This window comes from Poromitra crassiceps (genome assembly GCF_964638095.1).
Source record: "Poromitra crassiceps genome assembly, chromosome: 7".
Lineage (NCBI taxonomy): Eukaryota > Metazoa > Chordata > Actinopteri > Beryciformes > Melamphaidae > Poromitra > Poromitra crassiceps.
The window spans coordinates 49,246,449-49,269,718 of NC_139628.1; the positions used below are offsets into that span (position 1 = coordinate 49,246,449).

General features: G+C 44.2%; 1 protein-coding gene across 1 annotated transcript in view; it reads right to left on the bottom strand.

Annotated features, from left to right (window-relative positions):
* lrch4 (leucine-rich repeats and calponin homology (CH) domain containing 4) overlaps positions 1-20,890 on the bottom strand; it is a 64,972-nt gene extending 44,082 nt beyond the window's left edge. Inside the window, exon 1 of the mRNA XM_083640602.1 lies at positions 20,506-20,890. Coding sequence (XP_083496728.1) covers positions 20,506-20,680 — 175 coding nt within the window. The 5' untranslated portion in view covers positions 20,681-20,890. The remainder of the gene's footprint in view (positions 1-20,505) is intronic.
* Positions 20,891-23,270: the final 2,380 nt, after the last annotated feature.

Consider the following 23,270-nt stretch of genomic DNA (forward strand, 5'->3'; position numbering starts at 1 on the left):
CCTCTCTTCCTCTCTTCCTCCTCTCCTCCTCCTCTCTTCCTCCTCTCTTCCTCCTACACCCTTGCCCCCCCCCCCCCCCCCCCCCACACACACACACACACACACACAGGTTGCATGGTGTCTGAGCTCTCATATGCAAAGCTGCTCTCTGCCTTTATGCAAAAGAGGAGCAGCACGAGCAGCACAGGGAACACTCAGACGTGCACCTTTACTAGGGATGATGCACCATATGGATTCATATCAGCAGATACCGATAACTGATAATGACCTGCTTCTCCTGACATGATATTCCTATGATCTGACTTCAAACGACCAAAATCTTTAGCCGGCGACCGAATAAATCCCCCCCCTAAAGTCTATAAATCACCCCCAAAATCTATAAATCCTCCCTATCTGAAGAACAATAAGGGGGGAATCCCCCCCTAGTTTGCAAAGTGAAGTTCAGGCCCTGAAACTAAAGCTACAAAATAGCCTACAGGCTTTTAATGACATATTTTCCTTGTTCACTTTTGACAGGGAGGAGAAGGCAGGTGAAGTGAGACAGACACTCACCACCTCTGACCAGACGTATCTGCTGTTACACTGCTTGTACCATTACAAGCAGTGTAACAAATAGCATCATCCAGGAAATAATACATGAAGCAATACTACTGTCTGCTAAATATGACTGTCCAACACATCAGCACCAGCAGTGAAACATCTGCTGCTGTGTGAACAGATGAACCAGGAAGTAGAAGTGAGAAAGTCCTCCGATCGCCATGGTAACTGCCTGTGTGTGTCAAGCAAGCGTGTCGAAACAGGTCACAGCAGAGAAAGGGAAATACTGTGTGTGTGTGTGTGTGTGTGTGTGTGTGTGTACGTGTGTGTGTGTGCGTGTGTGCGCGTGTGGTGGGGGGTTGTTGGGGAGGTGGAGATGTTATTATCAACAAACGTGAGTCCCTGGTATGAGTTCATTGTCTAGTACTCATTCCAATAGGAAACAGATGCTCTGCCAACACACCCGTACAGTCACACACACACACACACACACACACACACACACACACACACACACACACACACACACACACACACACGGGATTTTTGTTTGAATCAAGTGTAGTTGAATGCAAGGTGGGGAGGTTCCAGGTGAGAAAGGGGAGTTTGGGGGGTTTTGATGACTGGGGAAATGAACCTGCATGAACCTGACTGAAGTGACTACCGTGTAACTATAGCTCACCTCGCCTTTTAGAAGCTCTCCTCGTAGTTGTAGGATAATTAATTAATGTTTAGTCTGTCATCAAAATATTAACGTCAGTTTTTAATGTCACCATGTCAGGAAACTACTGCTTGCACTCTGTGTGTGTGTGTGTGTGTGTGTGTGTGCGTGCGTGTGTTGTGTGTGTGTGTGAGTGTGTGTGTCTGTGTGTGTGCAACCTCTACTGTTTTCATACAGTAATATAGCCTATATGTTACATGTCACTTGTTCAGATGTTTATACTAGTAATAAAGGAGTGTATGTTGAAGCACATGGGATTGGTTTTGTTTTTACCGTGATATTGAATTGGTATGGAGAATCGTGGAATTTCACTGGTATTGGTATCGACTACTAAATCGATGGTATCGTGACATCCCTACTACCTACGTGTAGGTTGGTTGCTAGCTTGCTAGCTAGCGTTGTTGTGAGCCAGCCTACTGGGTTCCTCGCCCTCCCGGGCCTGAATCAGCCATCTGGACAGCAAACAGTGCTGTGGTGATAAGTGCTGCGTTACATAAGACAGACAGACAGACAGACAGACAGCTTTCATTATTCAGCAGTGAGTCCACTCAGTCACTCACACAGCGTCAGGTTATCCACACGCTCTTACAGCGTTACACAGAGCACCAGGAGGAGGGAGGAGCTCCATTAACTAATGGCTGTGTGTGTGTGTGTGTGTGTGTGTGTGTGTGTGTGTGTGTGTGTGTGTGTGTGTGTGTGTGTGTGTGTGTGTGTGTGTGTGTGTGTGTGTGTGTGCTGCTGAGCCTGGGGGGCAACGGACTTCAAACACAAGTCAACACAAAGCTAAACAAGAGAGAAAACAAGATGGCGTCCAGTCCTGGTGGTGAGTGAGCTGGCTAAGGGCTTGTGTCCTCCTTTTTCTCAGCTCCAGCACTAGCCTGATATAGACCTTATTCGCTAAACTCCGGACGGCGCCATATTGTTGACATATTGTTGTCCTGCAGCTGACAACTATAGTAACGGCCTTATTGTCGTTTCTGTTCCATTACAAAATAGCGATAGTGATGACAGCAATAAAAACCCCAGAGTTGTTGTTTGTATGCTGCCGTTAATGCCTGTAATAATAAACAAAAGAAAAAACGAGGTGAACAGACTTTGCTGTGAGGAGCTGTCAGAAAGTTTCACCTGTCTCTCCCAACTATCCACACATCTCCTGTGCTGCTGACGTATCCTCAGTCTCGCTCCCTTCACGTCTGTGGACGGTAGAGATAGAAACAAACCACGGGGACTTTATTGCTGTCATTACTACAGCCGTGCCTAACGCAGGTCACCATCCGAACACAATTGGAACGATACAGGTAACGCTAACGGCGGCCAAGTAGCCAGGGAGCACAGACAGATTTAGCTCCAGCAGGCAGCGATCTCTCGCAAGCAAGACTGACTGACAACAGCGTTAGCCAATCAGCGCCCTTGGTTGTATTTTCAACCGAAGAAAAACACTTTTGCATGTGACGATGCCAGACCAAGAACAGCCAAATCCACAGTGGGCGGGACTTCGACGGTCTGGAGCCAGGCTACTCCAGCGCCCTTTCCTCATTAAAACCAACGGGAAGTGTCCACAAGGTGCAGAAAAGACAATTACAATTACAAAACAATTACCCTACTTTATTTTATTTTTTTACCGCAACGGTTTGATTGGCTCCACTAATTTGTGCGGTATGGAAAAAGCCACTATCGCGCCACTATAGCACTGACCTCCCTCCACCCCTAACTGGCAACCCTGCAGAGTTCTGGACGGACTGGGCGGTTTGACGGACAGATCCTGGCTATGTACGGCACAGTTTATGTCTGTTGGCAGACTGACGAGGTTAAATGTAGTGAACTCGGCCTCTTGTGTCGCTCTCAGTCTCTCTGTCTCTCCTCTCGTTACTTCCCCTCCCCACCATCTGCTGTGCTCTGTATGGGACAACACAGCAGCAGGGCTCAGAGACAACAGCCAGCGAGAGAGAGAGAGAGAGAGAGAGAATGAGAGAGAGAAAGAGAGAGAGAGAGTGAGAATGAGAATGACAGGGAGAAAGAGAGAGAGAGAGTCCATACAATACTGTACATTACAGTATGACTTCTACCCATGTAGTTGTATGCAAGTTGTAGTTGTATTAAATGACTGCATTCAGTGTAGGAAATTAGCCAGGGGCAAGGGCAAAAATGCCCCCAAGAAATCTCAGAATGCCCCTAAAAACCATGATCAAGGGGTAAAAAATGCCCCCAAGATTTGGATAATTTTATTTATATTAAATTAATTTAATTTCCATTTCCAAACACACACTCAGCACCTGCACGCTGTTTAGAAGATGATGAAGAACACAACACTCACACAAACAGCACTGTTGTTCACAGACACGCTACACTTTAACAACTTCAGGGTTGCCACTGTTTTGTAATGATACATTTCAAGGACTTTTCATGCAGTTTTCAAGCAGTAAAGCCTGAGAAGAAAAGAGATGAAAACAAAAATGTATCCACAAAAATGTATCCACCGCAGGTTACCATACTGAATCTGTGACCAGCCGCATATTTGAGCTAAGAACGCCTATGAGAGAGCACAACAGCCAACGACAGCTCAGCGATCAGCAAATCTCTGTATACTTGTAGCTACTAGTAGCTAGTGTCCTCTAGAGAGAGAGTGGCGTCAGCGGAGGACCAAAACAACAGAACAATGTCATTGCATGTGAAATGTGCGATTGTCAAGTTTCTTTTTAGCCCTTCTTTTTAGCCTTTAATCCTTGTAGTTTGTGTTTCTGTGTGTATTCTGTAGGGGTGTCACGATACACTCAGTTCACGATACGATACGTATCACGATACTGGGTTCACGATAACGATACGATACGATACGATTTTAACAATATTTTTTTAAACTTGAATAATGACAATATATGACTGGAAAAGTAGTATTTTATTTGAAATGCACAAATACAAAACATGCTGTTGTGGGAAATTGTTATTACAATAACAACTAGAAAAAACATGAGATTGGAGATAAGGCTTATCTTGAAATAGAATGAGTTACACCGTCACTTAGATTTACTTTGAACTAAAAGGTTTCTCAGCAGTATAAATTCTCATTATGCATCTTCAGTTTTTCTTCAAACTCAAACAACAAGACTTTTCTTAGTCTATTTTTTATGCATCTTCAGTTTTTCCTGTCAAGTAAACAGTTTTGCCAGAAACTCAATTGAATGGTTTCTCTCCTGTATAACTTCTCATGTGTCTCTTCAGAGACTTGTTCAACTGAACTACTTTCCACACATTGAACTTCAACAAACAAAGACGTTTCTTTGTCTATTTTTGGAAAAAAAAAAAAAAAAAAAAAAAATTTTTTTTTTTTTTTTTCACGATATGAGATTTCATCTCAACGATACATATCGTGACGTTTTACTATCGCGAAATTTCGTGGGACGATATATTGTGACACCCCTAGTATTCTGTGATGTTATTTGTCCCCGTTTGTATTTTTTTTATATGAAACCTCTTTTGTTTTTTTTTGCTGTCCATCTTGACCAGGACTCCCTCGCAGAAGAGATATTGTATCTCAATGGGACCTTCCTGGTTAAATAAAGGATAAATAAAAAATAAATAAAAATAAAAAAATAAAAAAAATAAATAAATAAAATAAAATAAAATAAAATAAAATAAAATAAAATAAAAAAAAATAAAAAAATAAAAAAATGCGTGACTCATTAGCCAATGTCAATGAACAGCCAGGAATGGGTCTCGCGCTACTTTTGAATGCTAAAATAAAGCTGATAATGTACAATGTTGATTCTAAAAAATAAAAAAAACGTTCAAAGTACAACACAAACTGTCCATTTTGCTGCAACTCGACAGTACTGCTTAATCCAGGACCTTACTTCCTGGAACTCTTGAGAGTAAAAAAACTGGTCCATTGGAGTGAATGGAGATGTCGCGACTCTTCTATCTACACGGCTCTGCTTGTAGCCTATGAGGAAGTGATACTGTAGATAGGAAGAAGGTGTATCAAACTTTGCCCGGCCGGCACTACTGATGACATAACAATTACAGAGTGCATGAGGCTTAAACTCAGAGATTCTGGTAGGCTAAATCCAACCACTTCTAAGGATCTCATTATAAAAGCAAGTATTTTCAGATTTTTGTTTCCTTAAATCCAAGCACTTTCAAATACTTTCCAGACCCGTGGCGACCCTGAACTTTATGCACTAATTACTATTTTTCTAAGTGCCCCCGGAATTTTGTAAATGCCCCCATTTTTTAGACAGTGGGGCAAACGATGCCCCCAAAAGATTTTTTACATTTCCTACACTGACCGCATTAGAAAGGCTGAAAGAAAATGGGAAATTTGGATTCGAAAAAAATCCTCAAAGCTGTTTTTATGTCATTAAAGAAGTTATGCGGTAAAATAGCAACTACGGTAGTATTGGTTATGATGGTCGTCTCCTTGCCTGGTAAAAACCATATTGATAACGTGACATCACGTTCCTGTTTCAGTCTGGACTTCCAGCCCTCCACACCGTTTCCAGTAGGCGGGACTACTTGCCTTGACAGACAACTCCTTCAGCCAATCAGCGTTGCCAGCCAAATTCAATCCGAATCCCCTTCGGAAGAACGGCCAAAACGTCTTTTCTACAGAGAAACTCAGCTGGTGCATACTGGAGGCTACTCTTGTTCTTGTTTAATTGTTATTATGGTACCGATATCGGCCCAGATACAGATACCGCTTTGTGAGGGGAAATAAAACGCTATCAGAGGTCAGTCATCAACTGTTTTGAGTTGCCCTGCAGCTCGCCCATTCACGCTCTGCACTAATCTTAGTTTACAGTTAGCCCGTTAGCCTGCAACAAGCTACCAAAACTTTCTATTCAACTATACAGGTTATCATTAGCTGCTCTTCTAGCAGACAACACAACAGTGTGGTGGAACAAGCAAAGGCTCACCAGATAGTTACTTGCAATAGGCTACATGTCCCGTGTAGGTTTTCAACTACGAGGCAGCTCCCTGATTGGTCCGTGGACTTTGTAATTTGTGGAGCGCGCTGGGGGCGGGGCTGGGGGCTTCCAGACGGATTCACAGAACGAAACCAGGCAGGCGAGTCATATCCATCATGTTGGTATGACCCAACTCTACCCCGCTGACGGAAACAAAGCTGATTGGAATTGTATTTTTGGTGACATTTACAATAAGACGACTTCAAACGGCCCGGGCGGTTGAATGGAACATAAAGACTGACAGACAGATGTAGAGAGGCAGACAGACAGACAGACAGACAGACAGACAGACAGCTGTAGAGACAGGCAGACGGTATGAGAGAGAAATGCAGAAGTCAAGACTGACTAAACATGCAACCCACATCCGCACAGCACACACAACCAGGGAGTGGAACACAGCACGACAACACGCACGCACGCACACACACACGCACGCACACACGCACAGACACAGACACACGCACACACAGACACGCACACACATGCTTAAATGCTGCACTCATTTACGCGCATGCGAGTCTCGTTAAATGACAGAACAGATGTAAACAACTGACACAGAGTACAACCATATGTTGGTACCAGAGCATGCGTGCACACACACACTGACACACACACTGACACACACACACACACACACACACACACACACACACACACACACGGTTGACAGTGTGCTGAAATTGGGGCTTGCTCAACACCAGCAGAAAATGGAACATGTTGTGCAGTTTAGGGTTGTCACTTGTCAAGATGCTAGAATTTCTACAGTAACTTTGATGCCGATCCCCAGGAAAATATCAATACTCGATACCATTTTCAATTCAGCACCACGTCAACAAAGCAGCCAAAGCTGATATGCTTCATGGAAAGAGCCAGCGTGACTCAAACCGGTTACAAGTGATTATCATGGTGTTCTGAGCCTGGTGAACACTTAAGTTAGCAAACAAAGATAATGGGCAATTGTGGCAATTAGTGACAGGTTGACCCACATTTTTGTGGTCGAATGACCGTTTGACTAATTAGTCAAATCCTAGTGCAGTCTGAGAGCTGAAGCAACCGGACACCACAGCTTGACTTTTACTAGCTGTTTGTGCAGAAGCAAGGACTGTGTGTGTGTGTGTGTGTGTGTGTGTGTGTGTGTGTGTGTGTGTGTGTGTGTGTGTGTGTGTGTGTGTGTGTGTGTGTGTGTGTGTGTGTGTGTGTGTGTGGTAACAGGAACTGGGGGGTAAGGGCGGTAACAGAGGAATTTGAGGGGTCTTGACTAGAGACAGAGGCTTTTAGTGTTTTAAATGGGCTGAGAGTTCCCAGTACACACACACCTCAATGACAATTACTGAACCTGAAAACACACACACACACACACACACACACACACACACACACACACACACACACACACACAAGTGATTTGAAATATGTTATTTTCCATCTTTTGTTCAGTGTTATTCCAGCTGTTTTTTATTGATTACTTAGTTGTTGTAGAATTAATCAATACTACACTGGTTGTCTATGGGAGGCCCTTACCTGAAATGATACAGATTCCACACAAGCATGTATTTGTTGGAATGAAAATCATCAAATTTTATTTATTATCACAAATGAATCGGTTTTAACAACAACAAAAATATCAGCATCGTCAAACCACAGACCATCTATAACTAAGTAGAAGATAACTATATGCACATGGAGTGTGGGTGGTGGGCTAGATGCAGAATATAGAAGGTATACAGTGAGGCTGAGGTACACAGGTAGACTTCTTTATTTTATTTTAAGACAACACTTTGATCCAAGGTGGATCGTCGTCTGGTCAATTAAAAAAAGAAATCATTCATTCCATAATGTAGACTTGTCATCTGATACCTGATGTCACTCCAGGAGTTCAGTAGACCCAGGTGACACTGCTCAAGCATCAGGCATACATTAGCTACAATTAAGCAGATATCCAAAGAGCATATTACACAGCCAAAAATGCATACACTTTAGGCCTGCACGATATGAGGAAAATCTGCAATGTGCAATTGATATTGTTGAATAGGGCTGGGTTCAAAAAATCGATTCTCCGATTTTTAATCGATTTTCATTTTAATCCTCGATTATCGATTCATATGTCCAGAGATCGATTTTTTTTTTTATTAAATTTTTTTTTTTTTTTTTTTTTACTAAACAGGCTAAAATATTGTGCTGTGTGTGGTAGTTGAAACATAGTTTCAAGTTGACGTTTAATTATGTTTGTAGTTGACACAAAAACATAAATACTGTAGGCTACATGAATGGAAATGTTTGATCATTATTAATATCTACTTTTAGAAATTATATAGGCTGAAATCAAATCACTGTGCATAATTGTGAAAGTGTCTTTATTGACAGATGAAAAGGCTGTTATTTACCCTTTGTCACCACGTGGTGAGTAAATATATGTGTAACTAAAACCATTAAAATTGACAACAGGTCTGCAACTTTTTTTCCCCATGTATCTACTTGGCTGGTTGGAAACCCCTGTGTTACATAACTGGACAGTCATGTAATTCAGGGTACAGCTCAAAAACCACGTTTTGGTATCACTAACCAAATCAATATTGAAAATTGGTCGAATCGGAATCGAATCGAATCGAAATTAATCGATTCGCAACCTTGTGAATCGGAATCGAATCGATTCTTGAAATTTGAACCAATACCCAGCTCTATTGTTGAATATTGCGATAACGATAAATAAACAAGTACATTCAGTATGCATATTAATAGCTCACAGCTATGTCTTTCTACTTTAATGCTGCTATCATAGACCCCAAACATTGAATAGCCTACCTATGCCCACAAGCATGGCTCTCTGTTGGTGGCTAGCTGAAACTGACAGACAAAAATGACAGATACATTGAAACAAAAATCATGAAATCCTCAAAAAGCCCTATAATGTCAAAGACGTGCAGTGACAACACAGAGCATCTATGCCAGGAGCCAGAGGTCTGACCTCCGGATGTGATGCTAACGAGACGGAAACATCCGTCATAAATCACTGTAAGAGACACAGCAGCTGGACTTCTCATTCTGCCTCAGACAACAGAGAGAAAACACAAGACACAGACACACCATTGTGAGTCAGAGATGGCACAGACAGACAAGAGGAGGGGTGTTGGTAGACTAATATTTGTTGATACTAGACCCAAGTCTAAAGGTCCTTACACACCGAGCACGTTTTTTTCGTGCGATTAATTCGCACGTCAATAATATTTTCCGAACCTATATCAGTCAATGCAACCGTGCATACCGACGGCGAAGTTTCGCTGAGCGTTATTGCGGTGTTTATTTTTTCGAACCACGTTCGATTTTTCAGAAATTCGCTTCCGACGTGTACACATCTGTGGCTGTGATTGACAGGTGAGTCAAAATTCGCATCGCAATTTCGTGCCGTATATTCGCATCGCTCCCGATGTGTAAGGACCTTTAGTCTTTGAAAGCCAATACCGCTATTTTCGGATTGAAGCTTGTGTCGATGGCCAACATTTTGTGCCGACAGACAAAAGGCGATCCCCGCACACACGAAAATGGCAATTTCGGCAGAATTGACTATTTGTACGTCCATAAAATCTACAAACAACTATAACCAGTAAATTTGTTTATTAACTTTGTGCACCAAATGTATCAAGAACAGCAAGTACACAATTTGTTTAAAAAAGAAAAGAAAATAAACTATGTCCGTTCTGTCAAAATATTAAACACATTTTCCCCAACTAAACTTGTTATAGGATAGGGAGGGATGGGCATTTCAAGCAAAAGTACTATTCGATATTCAATGGGAACTATTCGATCATTCTTGGTAAGGATGGTGGAACTAGGCTAGCCATATTGACGTTAGCTAGCCAGGCTAACTAGCAAGCTAGGTGGACTGTCAATACCCGATCCGTACTAGCTGCCCGATCCTTTCTGCACATGCACGAATGGGTCTGCCATGTTGAACAGCAGGTATGGGAACACCTCTTGGACAAACTTGATACTGCATGTTTTATTGATGTATTTTGTTTTGTCCAAGTGGTGTTGCCCTACCTGCTGTCCAAGATGGTGGACCGGCTTGCGCATGTGCAGTGCAGAACAGATCGGGCAGCCTGTACGGATCGGGTAGTGGCATGGATGTTAGCATAGCTCTAGCTAGGCAAGCCAGCTACCTAGTCTGACAGAGGCACCGGTAAAAACAAGGTCAAATATACTTTTTAAGACAAGACGATAGTCGCATAAACTATTCAAAAAATAGAATTTCATGACTACTATATTTGAAAATTCGAAAAACATGACCCATAACTATTATGGGAGCTGTTGATTAAAATCCTCCCACACCACACTGGTCTCCAGTATAGAAATAACAATATAAAAACATATTGACTAGTACGTGTGGTTAGGGAGGAACCCCTCATCATATCTGAGATGGGAGGCACTGATTGGACCATACCCCTCATCATATCTGAGATGGGAGGCACTGATTGGACCATACCCCTCATCATATCTGAGATGGGAGGCACTGATTGGACCATACCCCTCATCATATCTGAGGTGGTCCGCACTGATTGGACCATACCCCTCATCATATCTGAGATGGGAGGCACTGATTGGACCATACCCCTCATCATATCTGAGGTGGTCCGCACTGATTGGACCCTCATCATCTCTGAGGTGGGCTGCACTCTGTTTGGACCACCATACCCTTATCTGAGGTGGGATGCACTGATTGGACCAGATCTGATATTTAATTAAAGGCCAACATGGGCTCTGTAACCCTCATTATAATCCACTTTATGGGGAACATGGCAGCAATATGGACAGCAGGGACCCTCTACCCTCTACTCCCATTACCCCCCCGCCTCCATTCATGATTTGGGTGTCAGCTGCTGGGCTGCTCAGTTGTGGTATGGACTGATGGACTGGAGTGTGTTTGTTGGCCCTCCCGCTTCCTCTCTCCACCCCCCTCTCCCCCTTTCCTCCCTCAACAAGCAGCTCTTGTGTGTCAGATCCCCTCGCAGGTCATATGAGAGTCAGTCAGGTTATTAACTTTGTGTACGGCAGTCCCTGTCTCTCTGTGCACAGCAGTCCCTGTCTCTCTGTGCACAGCAGTCCCTGTCTCTCTGTGCACAGCAGTCCCTGTCTCTCCGTGCACAGCAGTCCCTGTCTCTCCGTGCACAGCAGTCCCTGTCTCTCCGTGCACAGCAGTCCCTGTCTCTCCGTGCACAGCAGTCCCTGTCTCTCCGTGCACAGCAGTCCCCGTCTCTCCGTGCACAGCAGTCCCCGTCTCTCCGTGCACAGCAGTCCCTGTCTCTCCGTGCACAGCAGTCCCTGTCTCTCCGTGCACAGCAGTCCCTGTCTCTCCGTGCACAGCAGTCCCTGTCTCTCTGTGCACAGCCTTCCCTGTCTCATGCACTGACATTTTCATTGCTTCTGTTCTGCTACTGATGACCGGGGGAGGACAACAAAATGTTCCAGCAAGCCCTTGTTAATAAAGTACTGTAGGTTTTCTCAAATTCAATGTGGATTATTGCTATAGGCCCCAGTTAATCACTTTCTTCAGATTTATGTACTTTATTTATTTACTGAGTCTGACGTAAACAGAGAAATCCTAAAGTGGAAAACACACTTGTGCGTCAGCCTCGACTTGCAGCCTTGCTGGTGGCAGCTAGTCCTGACCTGTACCCTCCAACGCCAGCAGCTAGTCCTGACCTGTACCCTCCAACGTCAGCAGCTAGTCCTGACCTGTACCCTCCAACGCCAGCAGCTAGTCCTGACCTGTACCCTCCAACGTCAGCAGCTAGTCCTGACCTGTACCCTCCAACGCCAGCAGCTAGTCCTGACCTGTACCCTCCAACGTCAGCAGCTAGTCCTGACCTGTACCCTCCAACGTCAGCAGCTAGTCCTGACCTGTACCCTCCAACGCCAGCAGCTAGTCCTGACCTGTACCCTCCAACGTCAGCAGCTAGTCCTGACCTGTACCCTCCAACATCAGCAGCTAGTCCTGACCTGTACCCTCCAACGCCAGCAGCTAGTCCTGACCTGTACCCTCCAACGTCAGCAGCTAGTCCTGACCTGTACCCTCCAACGCCAGCAGCTAGTCCTGACCTGTACCCTCCAACATCAGCAGCTAGTCCTGACCTGTACCCTCCAACGCCAGCAGCTAGTCCTGACCTGTACCCTCCAACGCCAGCAGCTAGTCCTGACCTGTACCCTCCAACATCAGCAGCTAGTCCTGACCTGTACCCTCCAACATCAGCAGCTAGTCCTGACCTGTACCCTCCAACGTCAGCAGCTAGTCCTGACCTGTACCCTCCAACATCAGCAGCTGGTCCTGACCTGTACCCTCCAACGTCAGCAGCTAGTCCTGACCTGTACCCTCCAACGCCAGCAGCTAGTCCTGACCTGTACCCTCCAACATCAGCAGCTAGTCCTGACCTGTACCCTCCAACGTCAGCAGCTAGTCCTGACCTGTACCCTCCAACATCAGCAGCTAGTCCTGACCTGTACCCTCCAACGTCAGCAGCTAGTCCTGACCTGTACCCTCCAACGCCAGCAGCTAGTCCTGACCTGTACCCTCCAACGTCAGCTTGACGAGGGCGCGCAGGAGAGTCCCCAGCAAAATGTGCATTTGGGCGAGAAGTTTGACACAGAAGTCTCCTTCAAGTTCCCACCCGAGCATAATCTATTATTATACAGCTGCAACACTCAATTTGTGTGTGTTTTAATTGTTGTGTACTGTTAACATTAAAATGATGACCTGTGTGCCTTGATAAATAAGCTGGTTCAAAATAAAGAGGTTAAATTCAACCTTTTTTCTCATTGTGTTTATTAAAAAATAGGTAATTAAAATGTATCAATAATTATCGAGATCGACCGATATGAAATATATCGATAATTTATTTTGGCTATATGGCCACACACACACACACACACACACACACACACACACACACACACACACACACAGCTGGGCTTTGTTCCCTTCAATAGATCTGAGCTACTGGGGGAAACACTCTGGAGGAGGCGAGGCAAGCCAAATCTGTGTGTGTGTGTGTGTGCGCACGCGTGGCGTGTGTGCGTGCGTGCGCCGCGCTATGCGTGCGTGTGTGTGTGCGTGCGTGCGTGCGCCGCGCTATGCGTGCGTGTGAACCATTGACCTTCCTGAGGGGAAGCTGTTGTAGTGGTGAAGGAGGAGGAGGTCTCTGTTATCATAAGCAGCGCTGGACCTTCTTGTTCTATGCATGTTACATGCGCTAACAACGCACTACGCACAACGTCACCATTTGTGCCAAAGAGCTTAGAGATTGATAAGAACCGAAGCCTAATAGTTTGTTCCACCCATGTTGACTGCAGGCGCTGCTGTTGTAAAAGAAGCAGAACAGCGTCTCATCTTGTCTTCAGTAAACTCTTTGACTGCTGGCGCTGTTGTAAAAGAAGCAGAACAGCTTCTCATCTTGTCTTCAGTCAATTCTTGGTGTTTACTCTTTGTAAACACCATGGTAACTGGTTCATTTAACCATGGCTTTTCAGTCTCATGAAGCTGGTTGACTTTTAACTGGAGTAAATGACCATGGTAAGTCTTAAGGCCCAATTCTACTCTACGTTAAAGACGGAGACGGACAGAGCCTTCTGTCCGTACTCTGCGTTCATTTCGTGCGTTTTCTGTCCGTCCTCTGAAAGCTTACGGATACACATGAAACGCAGCAGAACCACACACACACTCATGCATTTGACTCTCTACTGCCCACTAGGGATGGACGCGAGTACTCGGGTACTCAAGCACTCATTCATAACGTCAGTACTCGAGTAGCGTTTCTGCTGTTCGGGTACTCGCCCCACTCCCCACCCCTTTAAAAATGGTCTAGATTAGAAGATCTACGCACGCATCGTCATGTGGATCTGGCAGCAACTGCACGGCCGGGCGTCAAGTCAGCCAGAATGTACAAGTACGTCATCCGCTTTGTTGCTTTCAAAATAAAATGCTTATTGTGTAACCTTATTTATTTTGAGTAATGCGTTAGGCTGGCTTTACACGGTGAAACTTGCACGCAACTTTAGTTGCATGAAACTTAGGTGAAACCAAGTTGCAAATGAATTGCATGGTATAAATCCTTCTGCAACTCACTTGAAACTTCTGTGAAACTCAGCCGCAACAGTTGCAAAGCGCTCAACTTTGTGGAACTAGTTTCATGCAACAGCCAATCAAAATGCTGAGAACCAGTCAGCTGATCACATAGGCTCTGGCTGTCTGAATCAGTGCGCAGTCTCAGAAGATACAGTCCATGCTCAGAAGACATCTATATGTCAATATCCATTTATAGTCATAGCGCCCCCTACTGGCAACACAGAAAGTGGTTTGTAACTCGGCCGGACATGGTCCCACGCGCACCAAAATCCACATGTTTGATGAGCATCCCAGCCTGAAGACATCTAGTTGACCATTTGGAGTTATCGGCAGAGCGCCCCCTACTGGCCACACAGGAAGTTGGAGTAACTCCATTGTAGATTGTCCAATCTGCTCCAAACTTGTCATGCATGATAAGTGTCCATGTCTCAAGCCATCTATGTGTCAATATCCATTTATAGTCATAGCGCCCCCTACTGGCAACACAGAAAGTGGTTTGTAACTTGGCCCTACATGCTCACACGTGCACCAAACTTCACATGTTTGATGAGCATCCCAGCCTGAAGACATCTAGATGACCATTTAGAGTTATAGGCAGAGCGCCCCCTACTGGCAACACAGAAAGTGGTTTGTAACTTGGCCCTACATGCTCACACGTGCACCAAACTTCACATGTTTGATGAGCATCCCAGCCTGAAGACATCTAGATGACCATTTGGAGTTATAGGCAGAGCGCCCCCTACTGGCCACACAGGAAGTTGGAGTAACTTTATTGTAGATTGTCCAATCTGCTCCAAACGTTTCATGCATAAGTGTCCATGCCTGTAGACATCTATATGTCAATATCCATTTATAGTCATAGCGCCCCCTACTGGCAACACAGAAAGTGGTTTGTAACTCGCCCCTACATGCTCACACGCGCACCAAACTTCACATGTTTGATGACCATCCCAGCCGGAACACATCTACATGACAATTTGGAGTGATAGGCAGATCGCCCCCTACTGGCCAGACAGAAAGCGGTTTGTAACTCGGCCGTACATGGTCACACCCGCAACGAACTTCAGATGTTTGATGAGCATCCCAGAGCATTGAATGTATTCTGATCCATGTGGAGCCAGGATCTACATCGGTTAAAAATAATAATATTAACATGTTGTGAAGTATAGTGATCACATAACTGTTCAATGCTATGCTATATATGTTTTAATGATAATCAGTTATCTATATATGAAGCTACAATTTCATACTGTTGTCACAAGGTGGCAACAACGAGCTATTTATTTATTTATTTTCCTTGAATCAATCAATAAATTTGAGAAAAATAATAACAATGCACTCACCGGAGGCTCATTGGATCAAGCTCCTTGAAAAGAGTGTGAAACGATCCACTGGTATGTCTTTTAAGTAGCCAGTCCTTCACCCACATACTTTTAACTTTTTTTTCATGTTGTGTTTTTTCCTCCTCCTCCTCCAACATATCCATGAGTATTAATGCACTAATAGCTCTCTTCCTATTCTCGGGGCCCGGGACAGCCATATTTTATCTAACAAAGTAGCTAGCTAGCTAGCCAACCAGCCAGCCAGTGCCAGAAGAAAAACCGATACAACACCTCCGAGTCCGAATTGATATTTTCCAGCGAGAAAACGATATGAAATACGATACAAAGATGCAGAATGACAATTCTCACTTGAAAAAAGAAGAAAACAATACAATAGATGAAAAATGACCAATCTAGCTAGCTAGTTTTGCTGGAAGAAACTGCCAAGTTGCACGAGACTTGATTATTTTTTAATTGCTTTGTGTAACTGTGAAGTTGCATGGAAATTGGGTTGCATGCAACTTGCAACCTGCAACTAGTTGCGTGTAAGTTTCACCGTGTAAAGCCAGCCTTACACCCACAGTTTCACGCCATATAACATCACAACGAGTATTTTGATACAAGGATGCTGCTTCATTCGTTGAAATACCTTTTCTCCTCCAACGTGCATCAATAAGCTACTGTATTTACTTTTGTTTAAGTAACATTATTTTGAAAGTTTTAACCGGAAGTTTTCCAGCTCTTCCCGAAAATGGTGGCTGGAGATATTCTCCCGAATGAGAAGCACGCTTCTTCATAGCGCACGCCCGATAAAACTCATTCAAAACGTTGCACTAGTTTACTGACTACACTGTCGTTTCCCATAACGTTAGTCACAAGAAATGTGGAGAAAGAATCACTTTTTGGGAGACAATCGCATCCTGGTGATCACTATTCAGCAACAATGGACATGTATTGGAAACGCCTTCGCTTGTTTCACAACTTGTCTGCTCCAAAGCGCTAAATGCCATCCATCCAACCATCAGAGATACTGTCTAAAGGTAGGCTTTAGATGTTAGCTTAGCGTCACCTAATATCACAGTCAGTCCCTCTCCTGACAAAAAATGCTCCAGGTAGCACAGCAGATTACCCCTGCTCAGTCATTACCATAGTAATCACACAGCCCGCGCCCCCCGCGCGAGTACTCGAGCACTCGTTCATAATAGAAGGAGAGTACTCGAGTATTTAAATTGCTTAAAATGCTCATCCCTACTGCCCACTGCTGAATGAATTCCTTAACAACATGATACCAATGTGAAAGATGCATGGAAGTATGTGGGCAGTGACGATAACAACGTTTGAAACGGATGCATCTATTTACGTATGAAAATGGAGTATAAATGAGCCATTATGCTGCATGGTTAACCTGCGCCGCGGCAGGTTCAGTTCAGGGTATGGGATCAAAATGTATGAAAGGCCCGCCTCCTGACGATCTGGCCTATCAGCTCTGTGAAACACTTCCCCTCCCTAAACCCCATGCCATCACACTGTGACCCAGCATGCACTGCTTTGTCTAGTCAGACACTACACACAACACACACGCACCGTGGCAAGACCATACCTGACGAACAGCACTGACAATTTGGTGAATCAGCAAATGTGTCACCTCCTACAGTGTGTGCGTGACGTGTGTGTGTGTGTGTGTGTGTGTGTGTGCGTGTGTGTGTGTGTGCGTGTGTGTCTGGTAATAATGTGTGTGTGTGTGTGTGTGTGTGAGTGGGCAGCATAACTAGCAGGTATCCAGCTGAAAGTGAAAGGAGCTCATTATCTCAAACACTAGATATTATGTGAAAAACATGTTTTCAGCCAAACTGTCTGCCAGGATAGAGTTACAGCAGGTGAATGGGCCTTTTTCGCAGCAGCCATTCTGTGTCTAAAAGGCAGGGTAAACACAGGTGCAGCCAAAATATCAATGAGGGTTTCCCAACTTCCAATCCATTTGGGTGTGCCAGTGGGGCCCTCATTAATGTTTTGGTTGCACCTGTGTTTACCCTGCCTTTTAAGCACATGGCGGCACAACATTCCAACATTCTACAACAAACACAGACAACAACAGATGTTTGTTTAGTGTGTGGTTTGTCTGTGTGTAGCCCATGGCACACCAAAGTTGGCAGTTGATGGATCATGTTTGATAGACCCTTTTCACGGGGGCCCATGGAAGTTGGAAACCCTCATTTAGTGTTTTGCTTGCACCTGTGTTTACCCTGCCTTTTGGAGACAAAATGGCCCCCGTGAAAAGGGTCTAGATGGAGATTAAGCAAAGGCTAATTGCAATGAGAAACGCCATTCATTCATTCATTCATTCATGCATTCATCAAGTTCATATATTCATGTTCCTTGATGATTTCCCCTGAGAATTGACCAAATTCCCTGACTTTTCCGGTCTGGAATACACCCCTCAAAAGCCCATGATACTTCCATGATATTCTGTGACCAATGGGAATCTATCTCAAACATGAAAATCCAGATCCCCATTTGATCATGTTTAGCCTAGTCCCAGCCAGGACCCATATGGGAAGATTTTATAATTATTATATACTATATACGATATATAATATTAATTATATATAGATTGTATAACTGTCTGCCTGCACTGTGGATAATAGTACTGTAGTAAGCGTGAAACCTATGATTACAATAGTCATTCTTATACAATATCTATCTGTTCTAGTCATTTCTAGTGAATGAAATTCCACGAAAATTGAACTATTCGTCATTTTGGTGGGAATTAACCCCTGGTTAGATACTGGAACCTTGTGGAATCCCCCTCAACGACTGAAACCCCCTGAAGGACTCCTATATCCCTGACCCCACTTTTGAGAAGCAGCGGTCTAAGTAGGTTGTGTTACTTTGCTGGTTTATCCGAGAAGCTCCACTGGGATAAAACACATCCACACATCAAATCAACTGGCATCATCCTCGGTATGGGACGCACGCACCACACGGTACCACTCCCATAGCATTAGTGTTGGGTTGCTCATGGCAGGTGCTTACATGTGCGTGTGTTCAAGGCCTCGTCATCCCACAAGGCCTAGTCTCAGGTCGCTTTGAACAGATGGTCATAATTAGCCGAACACAGAGAGCAGCAGCAGCGGTGGTGGTGGTGGACGGGGGGTGTCGCTTTAAATCACTGGGTAGCCAGATTGATTTCAGCGACCTGGAAGGCTAATCCGCTTTTCAACAAGGCGAGGCCAAGGTAGTCCCCTTTAAGCTCCAGTGTCATCCACACTAACATACACACAGCTGACAAGCCTCACACTGACTGCTGATTGTAGGAATCTATTGATGACAACAGCGTTCACAAAGTCCTATGTAAAGTAACTGGGCTAAAATGATAATGTGATGCACGATATATATCGATCGTCCAAAAAGGGGGTTGCCATGTTGTCAAACCATGCCACCGTGACTAGCTTCTCCCTAAAAAGGTTGTAAAACTAACAAACAAAACCAACTCAGGGACGCAAACTCATGGAGAGAGTGGGGAAAAAGGTGACAGATACCAGGGCAGCAGACAGACACTCAGAAAGCCTTCATTTAAACAATCAATCTCCTTTACAAGGAAAATTAGTATGATGATGAGCTAAGCATAAATCCATTGAAATATTTCCAATTGTTCAAAGTAAGACGACACAGCACAAGTTTTAACATAGTATTGTGTTTGGATGTAAATGGGTTAAGTGTCCCATTTTCAGATGGGGGGAAAGTAACTGTCATGAATAGTTTGCATCCCTGCAACTAATTTGAAACCAAGGAAACCAAATCAAAAACAAGCCACTGAACAAAGCTCAAAGGCCAGCATTGACTGAGCCTAATAATGCGGAGACTGTCTAAAAAGATGTCTTCCTGAGGAAGAGGAACCTATTTGTCTGACGTTACCTTTTCCTCCCAACCTAAACCGCCCTTCTTTGATGTCAACTTCAAGACGACAAAAGAGAGAATGCGCTACGCCAAACTCCGTTCAATATCTTGGAATGTGATATTGTCTTGCTTACCGGCAAAAGTGCATACCTCGTAAAGACATGAACGAGGAGGACCTTCCCTAGATAACGTATCAGGGGCTACTCTTCCATTCGGCATAGATATAAACCACCAAGCAGCAATTCATTCCAATCAAATCTCTACTATTCCCGCTGCTCGCATACTGCCCACCGCGCTGTTTTGGTGGAAGATGTGAACAACTAAAAGTTGACATTTGGACTAAAACACGTGCAGTTTGTTGGACTGTATAGTGCCGAAGCAGTGGCGACTGTCTCTCAACTATTTAAAAGCGGTATTACGGGGTATGCACATTTATGATCAGGGCAACGTTAAAATGCCATGTTTTTGAATGAAGTTCGGCACACTGGTCTCTTCCGTTCTTTCGTTGTGTGGCTGTTTATCGGCAAACCTGCATGATGTGGTGGGTTAAAACCTTTTACAACTCGTCCTGTGCCGCTCTGCAATTCGGCAGCAACACTTTATTTCAGTATAAAGTTTCAACTTTTAGCAAGCTTTTGCCTCTAGTTCCCAGAGTCCTCTTCCATCAGTGGAGGGCTGGTAACCATTTGTAAAAGTTTAAATTTGACTCGAATAACGTGCTGCTTGCTGGATTGACTGTATGCCGATTTCACCAGAAGACCCCAACGAATGGTAAAAGGTTGGGCACGAAATGCTTCCATATAACGTTATACAACGTCGCATCAAACTCGCTCATTTTTACACGGGATTACTTGTGTCGTAAGCAGGTGGCGATATAACACCGACAGACAAAAGACGCCCCAAGACACAGACAGCCAGGCAGGCAGCTCGCCTCGCAAAGAGAAGGGCACCAACCTGCATGTGTGATGTCAGACAGGTCGTAGTTGCTGGCGCTGCGGGGAAACTCCTTCAGTTTTCGGTTGGAGAGGTTGAGAGCTCCGCTGGCCGCCGCCTCCTCCAGAGCCTTCTCCACGTTGCGGCTGGCCGCTACTGTGGCGGGCAGCTGGGCTCCAGCATCCCCCGCAGCCATCACACACCACCCAGGGAAAGCAGGGTTATACCTCCTCTGAGCGTCCCCTCACAGACACTTTCATAACCCGGTCACCACACCCGTGACCCGGCGCCTCCCAACCGGTGCTCTCTCCGGTAGAAAACAACAAGAACAACTCCAAAAGTGCCGTTAAATCCGAGAAAGGAGGGGAATCCGTTTTGCGAGGAGTTACTTTCGGTTGCTTCTCTGACTCACACACAACGGAAGAAGAGTCAGCGCGAGAGAGAGCCAACTGAGCTGGAGCTGTCAATTTTCTCCGTTAAGTTCACACACTCACGCAGTCAACACCGGAAAACATTCAGATTTTCTCTTCAGAATAAAGGCATAGAATTTGTCATTTACTGTATTTATTTTGTATCTTTTTGTTGGTATTTAAAGTCATACAAGATGCAATAAATGACAGATACGGTTAGATAAAGACAATATACCCCTCCCCCCATATGTTCTGCCCCAACACAGCCCCACACCTATTGTAGCATAGTAAACGGAATACATTTCACAAACAATTACATAAATTACATAAATAAATAACTTTATTTATGTAATTGACTTTATTATAAAGTCAATGTGACAAATAAATCTGTCACTTGGGGGGGGGGGCATGCACTAACTGTGATTAGGCAGAGCAGAGCAAGGGTGAGAAAACATTTTGATTTTAGTGCAGCACATTGCTTTTTTGGTATGGTAGAGAACAGTGGTCCTCAACGTGGGGTCAGGGGACTACCAGGGTTCCTCAAGGGGGGTTCAAGGGGGTCAACACATTGATGAATTGTTACACTGCAGCATTATTTAATTGACAAGGAGTTAAAACAATTAGAGAATGTAGAATGACTGTTTTGGTCATATTTTAGGTTTCAGACTGAGACACAATATTTTTAAATGGGGGTCCATGGCCCAATGTGCACTAAATTAGGGCTCCTTGATATGAAAAAGTTTGAGGACCAGTGGTATTGACAGTTTTCACGGAATTGTGTTGCTAGGGAACAGTTGGAAACCTAGCGTACTTCCTGTCAGCTATTGTACAAACACTGCAACAGGAAGTAAGCTAGGGGCAATTTAGAGGCCATTACCCCTGGCACTAACTGTGTGATCAGATTGCAATCAGATAGTGCTTGACCACTTGAAAGTACAGGTGTAAATACTCCCAAGACACATTGAGGATGGATTTGCGATCTGATTGGCCAAACCACCTCCGGAGGTGGTCAGGGACACATTGACCATATTGAAGACAAGTGTAAAATGCAATGTGTCCTCTCAAACCACATATTACCGTATACTCAAAAATATAATTTACAACAGAACCTCAATACGGGTTTTATTTTGAAGGTTATAACGGGAAGTAGTGTTTTCATTGTACCTGGCTTGACGGGGGTATTGAGAGGTGCAGCCTAACCTCGCGTCACCAGGCTCTTCTCGGCGAGAGGTACAGCCGGAGGATGGATGGGCGTGGCCACACGCCCCCGGAGGCGGGGCCTAGGCCTGCTTGGATTTCAAGAAACCATGCAAGAAACACAATCAATGCAAGAAACACAATCAATGCAAGAAACACAATCAATGCAAGAAACACAATCAATGCAAGAAATACAAAACTTCCAATGCCCCCCCCCCTCCTTTTTTTTTTCTTTTTTCCAAAACTTCCAATCCGGGGGTCGGGACCTCAAGTGGGGTTGCAAGAAATTCAAATGGCGTCGCCTGAAGTTTCTAGTAATTGATCAATACAAATACAATCTATATAGATAGATAGATAGATAGATAGATAGATAGATAGATAGATAGATAGATATAGATATATATATATATAGATATATATAGATATATATATATATATATATATATATATATATATATATATATATATATATATATATATCTCGAGCTCCAGAGTGCAGCAGCACATAGGTGAGCAGTGTTTGAAACAGCCAGTGAACTCTGGAACAGCACACAGGTGAGGCAAGTTACAATTAGCCAGTGAAGTGCACTATGAAAACCCTCTGGGGGGGAGAGAGAGGAAGGAGAGGATGCATCCCAACTCTGTGAGCGAGGCCTGGATCTGGGTAGTTTAGAGGTCAAAGCACTCTTCTAGCACCCTCTACCATCCCTTACTACCTCCTTCCAGCATGAGACCATCTGTCAGTGTCCAGCTGCACTGGCTGCCACGAGTCCAGTGCTGGGGGGCTGGGGAGGAGGGGGGCTTGTTCACTCTCACTGCATACTTAATATACTTATACCTCCATTAACAGCCAGTGGTTAACCCGCCCCACCCACTGAACCGTTAAGCGATTACAATGAAAACATATCATACATTCTCAGCACAACGGCTTATTGTAAGTTGCTTTGCTCTGTTTACTGTTTAAAGTGTATTTTCTTTTTTATCAAGTTTTTTCTCATTTTTCTCCCATTTTCTCCCCAATTGTACCGATTGATTGATTGATTGATTGATTTTCTTTATTTAAGTGTCATGCTTCGAATGAAGCCCAGCCCACATGGGCTTACAGGACACTTTGATTGTTCATCATTTAAACAAACAATGATCAAAACATAAAACCAACAGAAACACCCAAAATACATA